Genomic DNA, 14,533 nt, shown 5'->3' on the forward strand with positions numbered 1-14,533 from the left:
TATCTTGATCGGTCATGTCTAATAGACATGACCGGTCATGGTATTGCTTGATCCTCCTTATTGGCATATATATATCAATCGGTGATTATGAGAAGAACATCGAAATTCATAAATGCTCTTTCTCCATCTGCAACATACCAGATAATAATCAGATTTATTATAATAAGAAATAACATATACTTGAAAGAAAAGATAACTTTGAATATAACTTGCATCTTGAATTGAAAATTGAATAACATTTAAAATTACAACATCATTGGATGTTCGCACAAGATGAGGAAGTTCGGACTCCACTTGGCATTGGAAGGGCTGCCAAGATCATTGGACACAATGCTCCATTTCCACCTCGGCATTGGAAGGAAAAGTATCAAACTTGGTCTAAACTTCGCCTCTTTGAATGGGACTTTCAAGCCAAAAGCTTAGAAAAGACCAAAATCTTAAAGCCTTGGAGAGGCTCAGTGTATTTTTCGGGATTAGCAGCTTGAAAATTCTGAACTTTGTTTGAATTTTACTGACTTCGGTGTTTTTCTTGGGTTTGGCAAGGGGGTTAGCAAGTTGAAAGGCTTCGAAAATGCCGAATTTTTCTCCAAGGAAAACTCCAAACTTTCCTTTAGTTATGCGTGAACTTTGGTTGGCTAATGGGATGAAGTTGATCTTTTTGAGGCATGGTTTGCATTTGGCTTATGCCTTATTTCTTTTCACTTCCTCAATTCACATTCTTCTCAAACACGTAGATTTAATGGAGCAATCCTTTGTTCATGCTTATGAGGGGGGTCTTTGATGTTTTTTGCTTGAAGCTTGGCTGAGACTCACCCCTTATTCCCTGCAAACGCATGCTCCTTGGAGAAAATAGGACTCTTGGCCCAAACTTCGGACATATCACCTAAGACTCTGCAAACACCGAAGTTGTGTCATGAATAGTGAACTTCGGTGAAAAGTTCGGACTTTTCCATGGGATTAGCAAGTGTTTGGTTCTGATAATGCCAAATTTTCAGAGGCATAAACTCCGAGCTTTCTTCAAATGTTGGTATAAACTTTTAATCAGTTTTGGTGTTTGTATTAGAATAATATCTTTCTCTTTGTGTTATTAATGGTCATTTAAGTTGTTTCTAATTTCGCCTCTAGTTAACGATTGTTTCTTTTAGAAACATCGTCTTTGTAACTCTATTTAAAGGAGCTTTGTCTCCTTGATTAATTGAACAACATCGATTCTTTGAAATCCATATGCTTTTGCATCTGTATTATGGTATTAGAGCCTGAATAAAGAATTTGTGAATTCTTTTCCGAGATTTTTCGGGCCTCTTAGTTTTGCTGCAGATTTTCGAAAAAATTGTGTTCAAAAGTCCGTTTTGGACTATGTTTATGCTGTGTAACGGGATTCTTCCTGTTCGAGTCTGTCTAGCGAGGGTTTTCGGCATTTTTCGGCGCGGTACAGACCCGCCATTTTTTTCTGCAACCTGCAACTTGGTCAAACCCGCATTTTTTGACTTTCGGCTAGGGTTTTGACCCTCCAGATTCAGTCGAAATTTTTTTCTGAGTACAGATTCGTGGTGGGTTTTTCGAGATCTCAACTGGGTCATCGTCAGAATTTTCTGGGTGCCTCGATTTTCGTGCCAGCGGATCCAGATTCCGACAGCAGATTCGTTCTGGGTTTTTCGCAAGGATTTCTGGGTCAGCTAGAATTTTTTTCTTGAAATTCGTGCCCATCGTACTTCATTTTTTTGAAGTCTGTACCTGCATATGCCTCTGTTTCTGCATTGGGATTCGAATTTTTTGAATTCTGTGCCAACGCCTCTTCTCAGTTTTTTCGTTTTCCGTGCATTGGGAAACGTGCAAGATGGTGTCATTGACCAACTTGATGTTGGAAGGCAGTCAGGTTTTGTGCACTTAGCATCTTCTCAGTACCTCGTTTTTTGTGCCTCAAAAAATGTGAAGATGGCTTATGGGCATTGATGTTTGTTTCGGTTTTTAATATTTTTTTACCTAAAAAAAATTCTGATGGGTTTTAATATTTTTTCCCTTGAAAAAATCTGTGGGTTTTAATAATTTTGTCCTAAAAATTATCTGTGGGTTTTTAAATATTTTTTGTCCCTGTAAAAAAAAAATCATGAGGGTTTATGATTTTTTCCTCAAAATTTGTACTTTGCTGCAGTCTGTTTTTAGTCGCACCTGGAGTTGTTGTGCGAACATCTGCACTAGTCTCTTGTTTGCAGTCTATTTTTCGGGCATCTTGCTCATCTGCAATAGTTTGGAGGGTTTGCCGATTTTTTCCTCAAAATTGTGACAACTGTTCTTGGTGTGTCTCTAGTTACAGGGAGGAACAGTTCTCCAACATCAGGTTGGACGGTTGGTGTTGTTTTGGGTATCTCTAGAAGTTCTGCAATTTCTGGGAGGGTTGGTGGCAGACTCATCTCAAGTGGCAGAGTTAGTGGCAGGCTCTTGTCTTCTGTTGCAGCATGTTCTGAGAAGAAGGGGGCAACCTTCTCTGTTATTTCTCTTGGTAATTAGAATGATGACCATTAAGGGAGGGTATTAGAATAATATCTTTCTCTTTGTGTTATTAATGGTCATTTAAGTTGTTTCTAATTTCGCCTCTAGTTAACGATTGTTTCTTTTAGAAACATCGTCTTTGTAACTCTATTTAAAGGAGCTTTGTCTCCTTGATTAATTGAACAACATCGATTCTTTGAAATCCATATGCTTTTGCATCTGTATTAGTTTGTTTAGGGACCTTCCAGGGGGTTTGGAAAAGAAGAAATCAGACCTTCCCTTTGCCCTTTCAGTCTCTCACATACTCAAACCTCATCCTCACTTTGGCACACCAAACTCTTTCTTTCTCTCTCTCATGTGCTAGCAGGGCAAAAACAAGGGGTCTCTGTCAGAGACGGGGAATGTGGGGCAGAGCACAACAGGTTTCAGTTTTAGTGTCTAATTTTAGAAATTTTCATTATAAATGCATGGATTTTCCTCAATTTCATAGTGGTCTTGCATCAAATTCAGCAAGTTCTCAAGCTGCATTTGGCTGGATTTCAATGAACTGTCATTAGTATTTATTTTATAAGGCATTTGTTTTGATGAGGGTTTTACTCATCTCTAAGGCTTTCAAACAAAGACAACACCTAGTATTTCTGGACTGACTTCAAATTCCAATTTTGGTATTTTTAAGCTCTAGTTGTTCTTCTTTGAAATTGACTGAACTTTGGCATTGTTAGCAAAGTTTTGAAGCAGAAATGATCAGTGTGATGACAAACTCTTTTTTTTAACTTTTAGTGGTTTTTTTTTTTAAATTGAGGCATGTTGGGGGGGACAGCCAGCCATCCCCGGGACAGTTGAGGGACATCCTGGACGTCCTCAGTCGTCCCAGGGACGACTAGATGCCCCCCTAGATGTGCCCCATGTTTCCTTGTTTCGGAAATGTTTCCACTGAAAATGCGAAATTTGGGGACGGGAAGGGGATGGTTCCCGCTGTCCCACTGTCCTCGAGCCATCCCCTTTTCCAAAACGCCAGAAAAAATGGGGGAAACACGTCCCTGGGTAACACTGGGTGGCAACAGAGATTCGATGACGGTGGTTGAAGTAGGTTGGAGAGCTAGATGTTGGGCAGCCAAATGGTGGCTCGGCTGTGGTGTTGATTGGCTGTTGGAACTACGAAGGCCATCAATGTTTTTGTTGGCCAATTTTATGTGGCGGTGGGGGGCAGGGTCTGACAATCCCTATCATGATATGGAAGTACCCTTCCCCCATAGTGCTTTTAAGCACTTAATTTTTTCTTTGATTATTGTTTGTATGGTTTTTTTCAGTGTTTGTTAATTTTATAAAAAAGACGAAATATGTGCAGAAATTAACTTTTTTCGTTGTACTTGCATCAACTTGCATAGACAAGCTGTATGACCTCTTTGGCTTGTTTTTCTTGTGTCTGCTCTAAATTTGACAATGCCCCCAATTTGATGCTAGAGGAACAGCAATCCTGTAACATGAAATTGTCTTAGAAACGTAAGACTTCACAATTTCATTAACCGTAAATCTTGCCACAGTTGCCTTCCTTCAGTAAGTCAGGGACATTACAGCCGACCACGTTCTAATGGTTGTCTATTAAAACTAAAAGCTTCTTTTCCTACGTAAGGAAGGGTAGAGGTATGTATATGTATATTTCCCACACAAGGCAACGGAAGTTTGGAGAGTTTTTCAATAGAGAACAATAATGAGAAGATGAAATTGAACCATTTTTAGAGGGGAGATAATTGCAGCCACATGGAGGTGATAAGATTTCGAAAGAGGATTATTATGGGGATGCACAATAAGAGAATGGGAGCAGATCAGGTTTTGGCATTCTGAGCAAATAAAGGTGGTGGCAAATGCAAATATGTGGGAGAAATAAATTGTGGCACACTGCATTCTGAGAATGAAATCGTTGCATGCATTAGAGAAGTTATTAGATTTCCTTAAGGATAGGTATTAACATGTTATGCATTTGTTATGGGATTAAATAGCTTTGTTCTAGTAATAGGATGAAAATATTACAGAGTGGAATCATATCATCAACAATTCACAAACCTTGTCTATGCCTTAGCATTTGCATGCATCTTTAGTGGGAAGGCATTTCTCAATCAAGAAATATACAATAAAGTCTTCCTTTGTGTATTAAAACCATGGAATGTTTAGGTTTAGGTAAAGAGATTAAAATATATGCAGGGGTGGATTATGATAGTTCATACATTGGAAACCATAACTAGCTTCCATTAGAATATTCGTAAATGTGTTGATATCTTTACCAATAGTACCCTACATCAAGGGCAGATAATTTTCTTATCTGCAATAACTTTTGAGTTATGAATGACATCGTAAATGAGTTTAGATAAATTATTATGATGAATATCACTATCCAAGCTTGTTAATGATATAGCTCTTTATGTGGACAAGGGTTAGTGATAGGAAAGAAATATTGCCTTAAGTCTAAACCTTGGGGGTTGGTTTCTGGAATAGGAATGCTATGGACTTTCATAGATATTAAGTGGCTTTCATTATTGTTCCATATTACTTAGGTTATTCGTTGAAAACTTAGATCTTGATTATATTTTATATTTGAGGCAATGGTAATAAAGAATGGTAATAATTATAGAAGGTTATTTGATTAAAGAGAACAATAATTTATGATATATGATAACGATATTTGAATATTCTATGTTATCAACTGATAAGAATAGAGCAATGATTAATTACTTAACAAGATAAAATATTGACTTGTTATTAATGAAAAATCATGAGAGTTTTATCTTATTAAATTGTTGAGAGGATAGAAGAAAGTGGAATAAGATTGATATAGTGAATTAGATCTAGAAATAAAGTTAATTTTGAGTTGAAGATTCCTTATACTGAAGTTATTAAGTTATTATAATCTATATTACCTCAAGGAATTATAGAAGACTTATCATCTTAGACATGGTAGCGGCTCATCTTTATGAATATCATAACGTAAGGTCATGACCTAGAGGATTATCTTTTGTTTAAATAATCGTGTAATTTATTTGAAGGGTTTAATGACTTCAAGAGTAGAGACCATTAATGGATCATTACATACAAATCTACTTAAGTATTGATAAGATGTGAGTTACCATCATCACCTTATAATAGACTCTTAAATGTTGTCACATGTATATCATTATAAATTAACTATGTATGAAGATGTATTCAATATTGATAGGTGATACGTGTTTAGGCATAGGCCAATGCGTTGGTATGCCCATATGTTCTCCTATATGCTCTTATTACCCAGGAAGATTCTATATGCTTATGTATGCGAGGCATTCTTGTGTTTTCTCTATGTATGAGGTGAAATTGTGTTATATTAATGAAATACTTGTGAATGGAAAGAAACTCAATTAGATGAATTAATGTCAGATTTTAGAAAGGGTGATGCTTCTATTTATTTATGTATGTTAATGCATCTTGTGTCTTCATGATAGCATTACATTAGCATTAAATGTAGATATGTCATATTACACTGAATTCCATTACGCTTGTTAGATTCACATTGTTAGTCTACCTCATGTTGGGTCGGGTATCTTTCGTATCATGAAATATTCCAGGGAGGTGTAAATACTCCGTGGTAGGGTGGATACGTGCTTTGGCAATGTTCTTACCATGTTAGACAGATGTCGGGAGCTCTTGTCAAGATGGTCTTCATGATTTTTTCTTTATGTATTTATTATAATTGACCTTGTGTTCTATTGTAAAGGAACATGCTTCCTTATGTTCAGCCTTTGTGTAGGTTGTGTATTAAATCTATATGTTGAAATGTAATTTTAAGTCTCCAATTCTGTATATTTGGACATGTGAAATATTTAATGCTTTCTTTTATTAACTTTTCTATGAATCATGTGAATTATGTTGTTTGAAATTATGGAGGTCCTTACAAACCCTAATTTGTGCAATGGTGATTCTAGGGCAAACTCTAGGGCAATTAGGAAGGTGACATTACACTCTAATTCCGAATTATGCTAAATATTGAATATGGAATCTTAGATGATGCTTCTTATATACCATTAATTCATCTTGATAATAAATTAAGCAGGGAATTGAACCCATTAAGATATGTCAAAGAAATCAAATGGTAAAATTTATTGTCTTTGTATCTATTCTTTGGCATATGGATAAATTAACTGGACGGCTTTATAATAATAGAGGATGCTATTTTGTCAATGAACTAAATGCTTGCTATCCAAATAATGATTTAGAACCCAAACCTAAGCATATTTCTAAAGGCAACTTAAACCATGTTAGAGGATTTCAGGAATTCTTGACAATTGTTGTAAGGAGAAAGAAAAAGCAAAGTTGTTCAGGTTTGAATAACAGAATAGAAAATACAAGCTTATTTAGCTTCCAAAATAGGGCTTTAAATTTGGAAATTAGATTCGAAATACACTGATTTAGGCAACTGAGAGAAACCTCAGGTGCAACTGTAGAGAGGTATCTGAGAGAAATTTAATCTGGAAGCTGCTCCTATTTTACTTTCAGGTGCCATAATGGTAGTGTTTTGGAGTTTAGGTAAGGTGCTTGGTACTGTGGAATGGCTTGATCTGGTTTGCAGTGTTGCCCAGTTAAACATTTCATTTTAATTTTGCTCTATGGTTGGGTAAAGTAAATAAAGAAGTGTAGGTTTATGTAGTTGGGTTCTTTAAACGAAATTTTAAAGAACTAGTCTTACAAACCTAGGCCATAGCTAACTGTCTTCACGAGTCTTACAAAGATTTTATTTAACAAAATAATTGCACTGCCCAAATTTAACATTGGAGTCTATCACTTGTCAATATACAATTGCATTAAAAATGTTCTACCAAGGTGAAGACAACATTAAATATGAAATGACATAGGTATGCGAATTTCACCATCTCCATATTTAATTATTTTTTGTTGTAAACATCTTTCATTTCATCACCACTTAATCCTGCCAAATGAATGCGGGATTTCAAGAATCCTAAGTTTCCCAACATCAGTACTAAGTGTATGGGATGAATTCTGAGTGGCTATATTTTCTATGTATTGCCCTCACTCCAAATAGAATTTGCAATATCTTATTTTATTATAATCTAAATTTTATGGAAAAACCCAAACATTGTTTAAGAGAAAATGGAATAGAGTATTTTGTGTGACCGACTGTATATGAGATAGATCTCTCTCTGTTTTAGATTGAGCACTATCTTTTGGAAATTATTACTTGATCGTCAACTTGAATCTCCCTGTATGTAACTGGTGGATTTAACTTGATAGATAAACTGAGTGAAAACTTAAAGAGGGAGAACTTAATGTTAAACTTGATCTCGTGGACAAAGCATGCATAGGTAGCCTATAGAAGAAGGAATTTCAAATGAGCCGATTCAACGGACATAGTAATTAGGGATCAGTTTTGTGCTACTGATTTGGGGTTGTAGTCTTCAGTTGAGAAATAAATTTATGAATTCTTAATGAATGAGAATGGTAAACTTAAAAGGAAAATAATAAGATGATTGATTAGTAATCTAGAATCTTATTAGTCACAAGTAATCGTGGGTGTGAATAGGGGTTGAAATTTGAAATGAACTTAGACTGGTAACCTAATTGTTGTTGATCACCAATCAAAATGACCAAATTTGGGTTTGAATCTAGAAATAAAAGAATAAAACTTGAATAACAATGAACAATACAATGTCAACACAAGTGGAATAATCTTGTGAGTTAGATCATGGGTTGCTTGAAACCTAAAGATGAAAACAATTAAGTTAATGTGGGAGCTATTTAGGTAGAAATCTTCTATTCAAGAATTACATCTCCTTTGGTTCCTTTGGAAAGGGATATGTAGGCAGTCTATGATGGGTGGAGCTTGAGGATTTAGTTTGAGTCTAGGGATTTGGTGTGCTATTGAGAAATTCACTTATTTAGCACAAGAATGCAAGTTTATGAAATAGGGTAATCTTTATTGCCATTGTTGGGTAGTAGGGTTAGGAAGTTATAAATTTTAAGTGGGAATAAGTTAATATATATGTTAAGCAATGTTTTGGTGACAGTAGGGGATTAGCATTTTGGGAATGGCAATCCAAGGACCATCTTTTGGGGATGGTGGGGGAATGACAATATATATGAATTTTTATATATAGTGAGAGAGAGAGATCCCATTTTTTTATATATAGGGCCTTTTACAATTTTTTCAAGAGATGGTGAAGGGCATGCAAAATGTTCTTTTGTGGAGATCCAATAGAACTTATGTTTGGATTTTTACAATGAGAAGAAAGGTTTATTCTATTTACTTCAATTTCTTCATTCCCCTCGTTCACATTGTTATCACTTCTGCTAATGTTCATTTTGTGGTGTTTTTGTGTGACAACAAAATAAAACCAAAACATTTTAAAAGTATTTACAAACTCTCTCTAACAAGCTAAAAAAGAAAGTCAAAATGACATACCTTGATGCAATGGTTGCAGCTGAACTAGTGATGTCTTTAAATCTTTTAGTTTTAAGTTTCTAACTTGTCTGTAATCATTGATAAACTATCTTGAGGCCACCAAGACCACTTTTGTATATATTCTTTCCTAACTGTTTCAAGTTTCAACCTATGAGAGCATGGCAAATGAGATCCCATGTGTAGAACTAAGGGTTATTTTGTTATTCATTATAAAGTTAAACCTATGTTACATGAGGATTTATGCCCACTCCTGTAAGTGTAAACACTGAATAGTAATATCAGATTTTGCAATGGTCTCCAGCAGCAATGGCGTAAGTTGGTTGAGTAAGCTTCTACCTTTAAAAAACAAAATAAAAAAGTGATCTGAGAGATGGGCTGATTGCATGAGTTTCCTTTATTTTTACCAACAGGATTTTTTTTAACACCTGACACTAATAATGCTTTATTGGATGGCGCAGGGATATCTATCTCAACATATCCTTCCAGCCTGGAATCTTCTGTTGTAAATATAGATTGTGGTTTTGATCCTGTGCAAGCTCCCAGAGAAAATGGGCATGCTTCACCATTGGCATCTCCAATTGCTGACAAAAAGGAAGACACACAAGGGAAAATCCAGAACATTCGAATAAAATTTTTGCGCATTTTGCACAGGCTAGATCAGACTCCTTATAATGTTGTGGTTGACCAGGTTTTGTATCGGTTGGGGGTGGCAGAGCAGATTGGAGGACGCGATGGTTTTCCATTTGGTTATGACACAGCAAGTGAAATGGCAGAGCAGCAGGAGGCTGCTGGCCAAGAAGATTTGGACTTTACATGTACCATTCTGGTTTTAGGAAAAACAGGTGTAGGTAAGAGTGCTACAATTAATTCTATTTTTGATGAATTTAAAGCAGAAACAGATGCTTTCCAACCTGTTACAAAGGAGGTCAAAGAGATAGTTGGAACCATATATGGAATCAAAGTAAGGATAATTGATACTCCTGGTCTGATGTCTTCTTCTTCTGATTATCACAAAAATAAGGCAATCATGTCATCAGTTAAGAAGTTTTTAAGGAAGCATCCTCCAGATATTGTACTTTATTTGGATCGTCTAGATTTGCAAAATGATGACTATAGTGATTTTCTGCTACTCAAAATAATAACAGAGACTTTTGGAGCTGCCATCTGGTTCAATGCCATTTTAGTGCTTACTCATTCTTCTTCAGATCCACCAGATGGGACAGACAGAGCCCCTCTTAGCTATGAAATGTTTGTGGCTCATCGTTCTCATCCTTTACAACACTTAATACGACAAGCAGCTGGTGATATGAGGCTCACACTTCCTGTATCATTAGTGGAGAATTGTCTATCCTCTCACAGTAATGGGGTCAACGAGAGTATTATAACCAGTAAGGAAGTATGGAAGGCTCATTTGTTGCTATTATGTTTCGCATCCAAGGTTTTAGGTGAAGCAAATGCAATTTTGAAGCTGAAAGGCAGCATCCCAGGAAGGCAATATGATGTTAACTCGAGTGCCCCAAGTTTGCCTTATCTGCTGTCATCTCTTTTGCAATCACGATCACAACCACATATACCATATGAGCAAGGTGGTGATGAAGGTGAATTGTATGAGGGCTTGGAAGAATTATTTGACTCAGAAGGTGAGGATGAGTATGATAGACTTACTCCTTTTAAGCCATTGTCTAAGTCTGAGTTGAGTAACCTTAGCAAAGATCAAAGAAGGGCTTACTTTAGTGAGCTTGAGTATCGTGAAAAGTTATTCCAGAAACGACAGTGGAAAGAGGAGCTAAGAAGGCAAAAAGCTAAAAAAAGTGAACCACAATGTAACAAAGATGAACTGGGTGAAACAGATGAGGGAAGTACAAGAGGAGAAGTGGCTGTAGCTATGCCAGACATACCATTGCCACCATCCTTTCAATCTGATAATCCTACTTACAGGTACCGCTATCTTGATACGCCTGACCAGTGGCTTGTAAGGCCTGTTCTTAACCCGACTGGTTGGGATCATGATTGTGGGTATGACGGAGTCAATGCAGAAAAGATGTTTGTTATTGGAAAATTTAATACAGCATCTATTTCAGGTCAGATTCTCAAGGATAAGCTGGAGACCAATATTCAATTGGATTGTGTTGGTTCTCTGAAGCATGGAGATGGCAAAGTTACTTCAGCGGGGTTAGATGTTCAAACAGTAGGAAAGAACCAAACTTATACTTTGCATACAAAGACTAACTTCAGCTATTTTAAGGGAAATAAGATCTTAGGTGGTTTTGCTTTGGCACTTTTACAAGATACACTAGCAGCAGGCATGCAGCTTGAAGATAGAGTAATGATAGGAAAAAGGTGGAAATTTATTCTGAATGGCTGCACTATGATGGGGTGCGGAGATGTGGCATGTGGATTAAGCTTAGAAGGTACATTAAGAGATAAGGACTATCCAATTGGCCAGAGTATTACAAAAATGAGTTTATCTATAATAGACTGGCATGGAGATCTGGCTATTGGTGCCAATATGCAATCACAATTTTCTTTGGGACGGAATCTAATGATGCTTACACAAGCAAAATTGAACAGCAGTGGTTCTGGGCAAGTTTGTATACGTGCTAGCAGTTCTCAACACCTCCACATGGCCTTGATTGGTATGATTCCTCTTATAAAGTCAATAATGGCTGCTAAGCGGTCTGATTTCTCTTAGCTACCATTGTAAACCACCATTGGATTACAATACTGATATCATATCATTCTTTCTGATTCTTAGAAGAATGTGATTTTTTTTCATTGAGCAGTAGACATTCTCACAATCATGGCTACTGTAGAGTTATCTACAAAGAGATGTTCAGTATACAGCATTTGAATGCATGCCTCCTGTAGTACTAATCTTTTGTCACCACTTTAGTTGGATTTAATAATTTAGGTGAGCCTCATATCACCACTAATGATATACACCGGTGCTCCTTGGTAGGCATTTCTACACTTATATGGAAGACAGTTCAGGTGGTCTTGTTTGCAGTTTGTAGACAATGCTTTCAACATATCTGAGTGCTTTATTGAAAGGACACACTTCTGTCCATGAGTTTGCAGTAAGCATTACCCTTGCATCATTAGCAAGCAGCAACCCAACATCCAATTGTTTGTCGTCCATTCCCACAACATTATTGTTCCATGGTCTAGTTTCAACACTTAATTTATTAGGGTGATTCAATGCATACAATTTTATCCTATTATGTTGATGTATATTGCTACTTGTTGCAAATAAATATATTTTCTAATTAAATTCCTCTGTCCAACTGTTTCAAGTGAATCATTGATTCTAGTCATCAACAACCGCGGATCTTCAATGGTTGGATGGGCATCCTTTACATTTGTCGGTGAAACCTTTGTACTTCTTCACCTTTTCCTGCATGTCTGAGAACAGTATCTAGTGTAACAATTGTTGTAACCCGTTGCCATTATAACTTTTGCTTGCATATGGAGGTCTATCTATTACCAGAGACAACTGTTACAAATCCCAGATGGAAATCATAGACCTTACACTAAAGCACGTAGCAACATTTTCTAGGAATGCCTGGTGTGGAGGAGAATTAACAACTTCAACATCTTTTGACCTATAAAATTAATTTCATCAACCAAAACTCATCTGAGAAGAATTTTTTGTTAAAATATCTTATTAGCCTTATTCCCTCCAATTTCTTGAAAGTTGCAGTGTTGCATGTATTATAGGGGCATCAATGTTGAATGTTGCAACTCCAATTAGATCAAGTAGCATAAGGGGTCTACATTGTGGTCGTGCTAATTCTTGAAGGGCTCCACTTCTCTCTTCTTTGATTATTAGGATTATATTGAGTTGTTGGATTTGCTTGGTGATGGGGCAAATCTAAGTTTGTTTCAAAGTGGATCTACAGTCGAGTCCAATTCCCCTAAAAATTTTGGTGGGCATGAGCAATAGGGGTTGGGTTTGTTTGGGATGAACTCGATTGTCCTTGGAGATGATTCAAATAGATCATGATGAAACTCTAGTAAACTTGTCACTTTTTGGACATTTTTTTCCTTTTTACCTGACTTTGATTGAGTTGCCCTAAAATGAATTCCTAATCCTAAAAGTGCCAACTAAAGTGATGCAAATAATTGGGGGTTTTATGAAACCACCAAACCTAGCAGCTTCAAATAATTTACCAATTCAATTCTAACTTGTAAATACAATTTCCACTCAGTTGTCAATTCATGAATTCAAACAAACAATTCAAATTTAAAATTAATACAACATAAATAAGAACTTGTCTTAATACTGACTTCACATGTGCACAGGTAAAAAAATAATTTGATTTTAGTAAAAATCAAATATTCCCTCTTTTGTTTTTGATTGAGAAAGCAGTGAAAACCAAGGCACTAACCCTTTACATAGTTTAAACTATAAACACCACTATAACAACAAACATCCATAACTAGAGTCTTTCTGAACCATAAACAACAAAAAGAACAAAACAACAGGGAACAAGGGAAAGCATCCCAAAACACAAAAAAACAACACAAGACCTAAGGGGCCGACTTGCAAACCCCAGTCCTATCAATGACATTTTTCCAATCATCAAACAGGAACTTGTAAAGTTCCTTGCTTCATCTTTGTTAGCATCATTGTCCGCGGTACGCTCTCTCAAGAGGGAGAGAGTGAGGGTTGAACCATGAAGGACCTGCAAGCAAAAATTATTGAGACAAGCAATGTGGGAATCCCTAGCCTCCACCTTATGATTCAGAACCTTGACCTCCTCATGAATGGCCTTCACATCCAGCACCGGCCCCATGCTTTCAATCCTCTGCAAAATATCCATAACATCAGTACGGATATTTTCACGCTGTTCCATAGTCGGGATCCCATGGGGGTTATCAATCTTTTTCTCATCACCCTCCTTGTTGACAATCTTCGCCATCGAGTCCACTTTTTCCATTTCAATTGTCTTAGCCAAATCCACAACAGGAGCACCGACCCCCTGGGCTCCCAAGTCCTCCAAGTCCGCCACATTCTTGTTCTCATCACCCTCCTTGTTCACAGTCTCCATCGTCGGGTCCACTTTTCCCATCTCAGCTGTCTTAGCCAAATCCGCAACAGGAGCTCTGGTCCTCTGGGCCCCCAAATCATCCGGTTCCACCATTTTCATCACTTCGTCCAGGTCCACCAGGTTGATAGTCTCCACAGGTTCCATATCCGACTTAGCATTAGCAGCCTCATTGAGGGGCCCAAAGGTACCCAAATCTTTAAGGTCCCCCCCTCCTTGCCCTCAATCAAGTCTTCATCAGGATCAAAGACATATTTAGATTTTGCCTTTTTCTCCGAGGAGCTTTTCGATGCCAACCTGCGTGACCTCCTTCTGCCTTCAATGTCAGGAGAAGGGCTTCCCTCCTCAAATTCTTTAGACGAAGAATTGTCCTCGATGATAATTCTTTTCCGTTTCATAGGGGCTTTCCCTTTACCCTTAGTGGGGGTATGAGATTTGTTGGTCGAAGGAGAAGGCACCTGGTTAGGGGTTATCTCAGTGATGGGCACCGAGGGATGGAATTGAGTAGATGCAGAGGCGGGAAAATGAGCGACTGTGAGGACTCCCTGCG

General features: G+C 37.1%; 1 protein-coding gene across 1 annotated transcript in view; it reads left to right on the forward strand.

Annotated features, from left to right (window-relative positions):
- The window catches only part of LOC131047886 (translocase of chloroplast 108, chloroplastic), a 39,122-nt gene extending 26,903 nt beyond the window's left edge, over positions 1-12,219 (forward strand). The window contains exon 2 of the mRNA XM_057981694.2: positions 9,394-12,219. Coding sequence (XP_057837677.2) covers positions 9,394-11,627 — 2,234 coding nt within the window. The 3' untranslated portion in view covers positions 11,628-12,219. The remainder of the gene's footprint in view (positions 1-9,393) is intronic.
- Positions 12,220-14,533: the final 2,314 nt, after the last annotated feature.

This window comes from Cryptomeria japonica, chromosome 3, assembly GCF_030272615.1.
Source record: "Cryptomeria japonica chromosome 3, Sugi_1.0, whole genome shotgun sequence".
NCBI classification, from domain to species: Eukaryota; Viridiplantae; Streptophyta; class Pinopsida; order Cupressales; family Cupressaceae; genus Cryptomeria; species Cryptomeria japonica.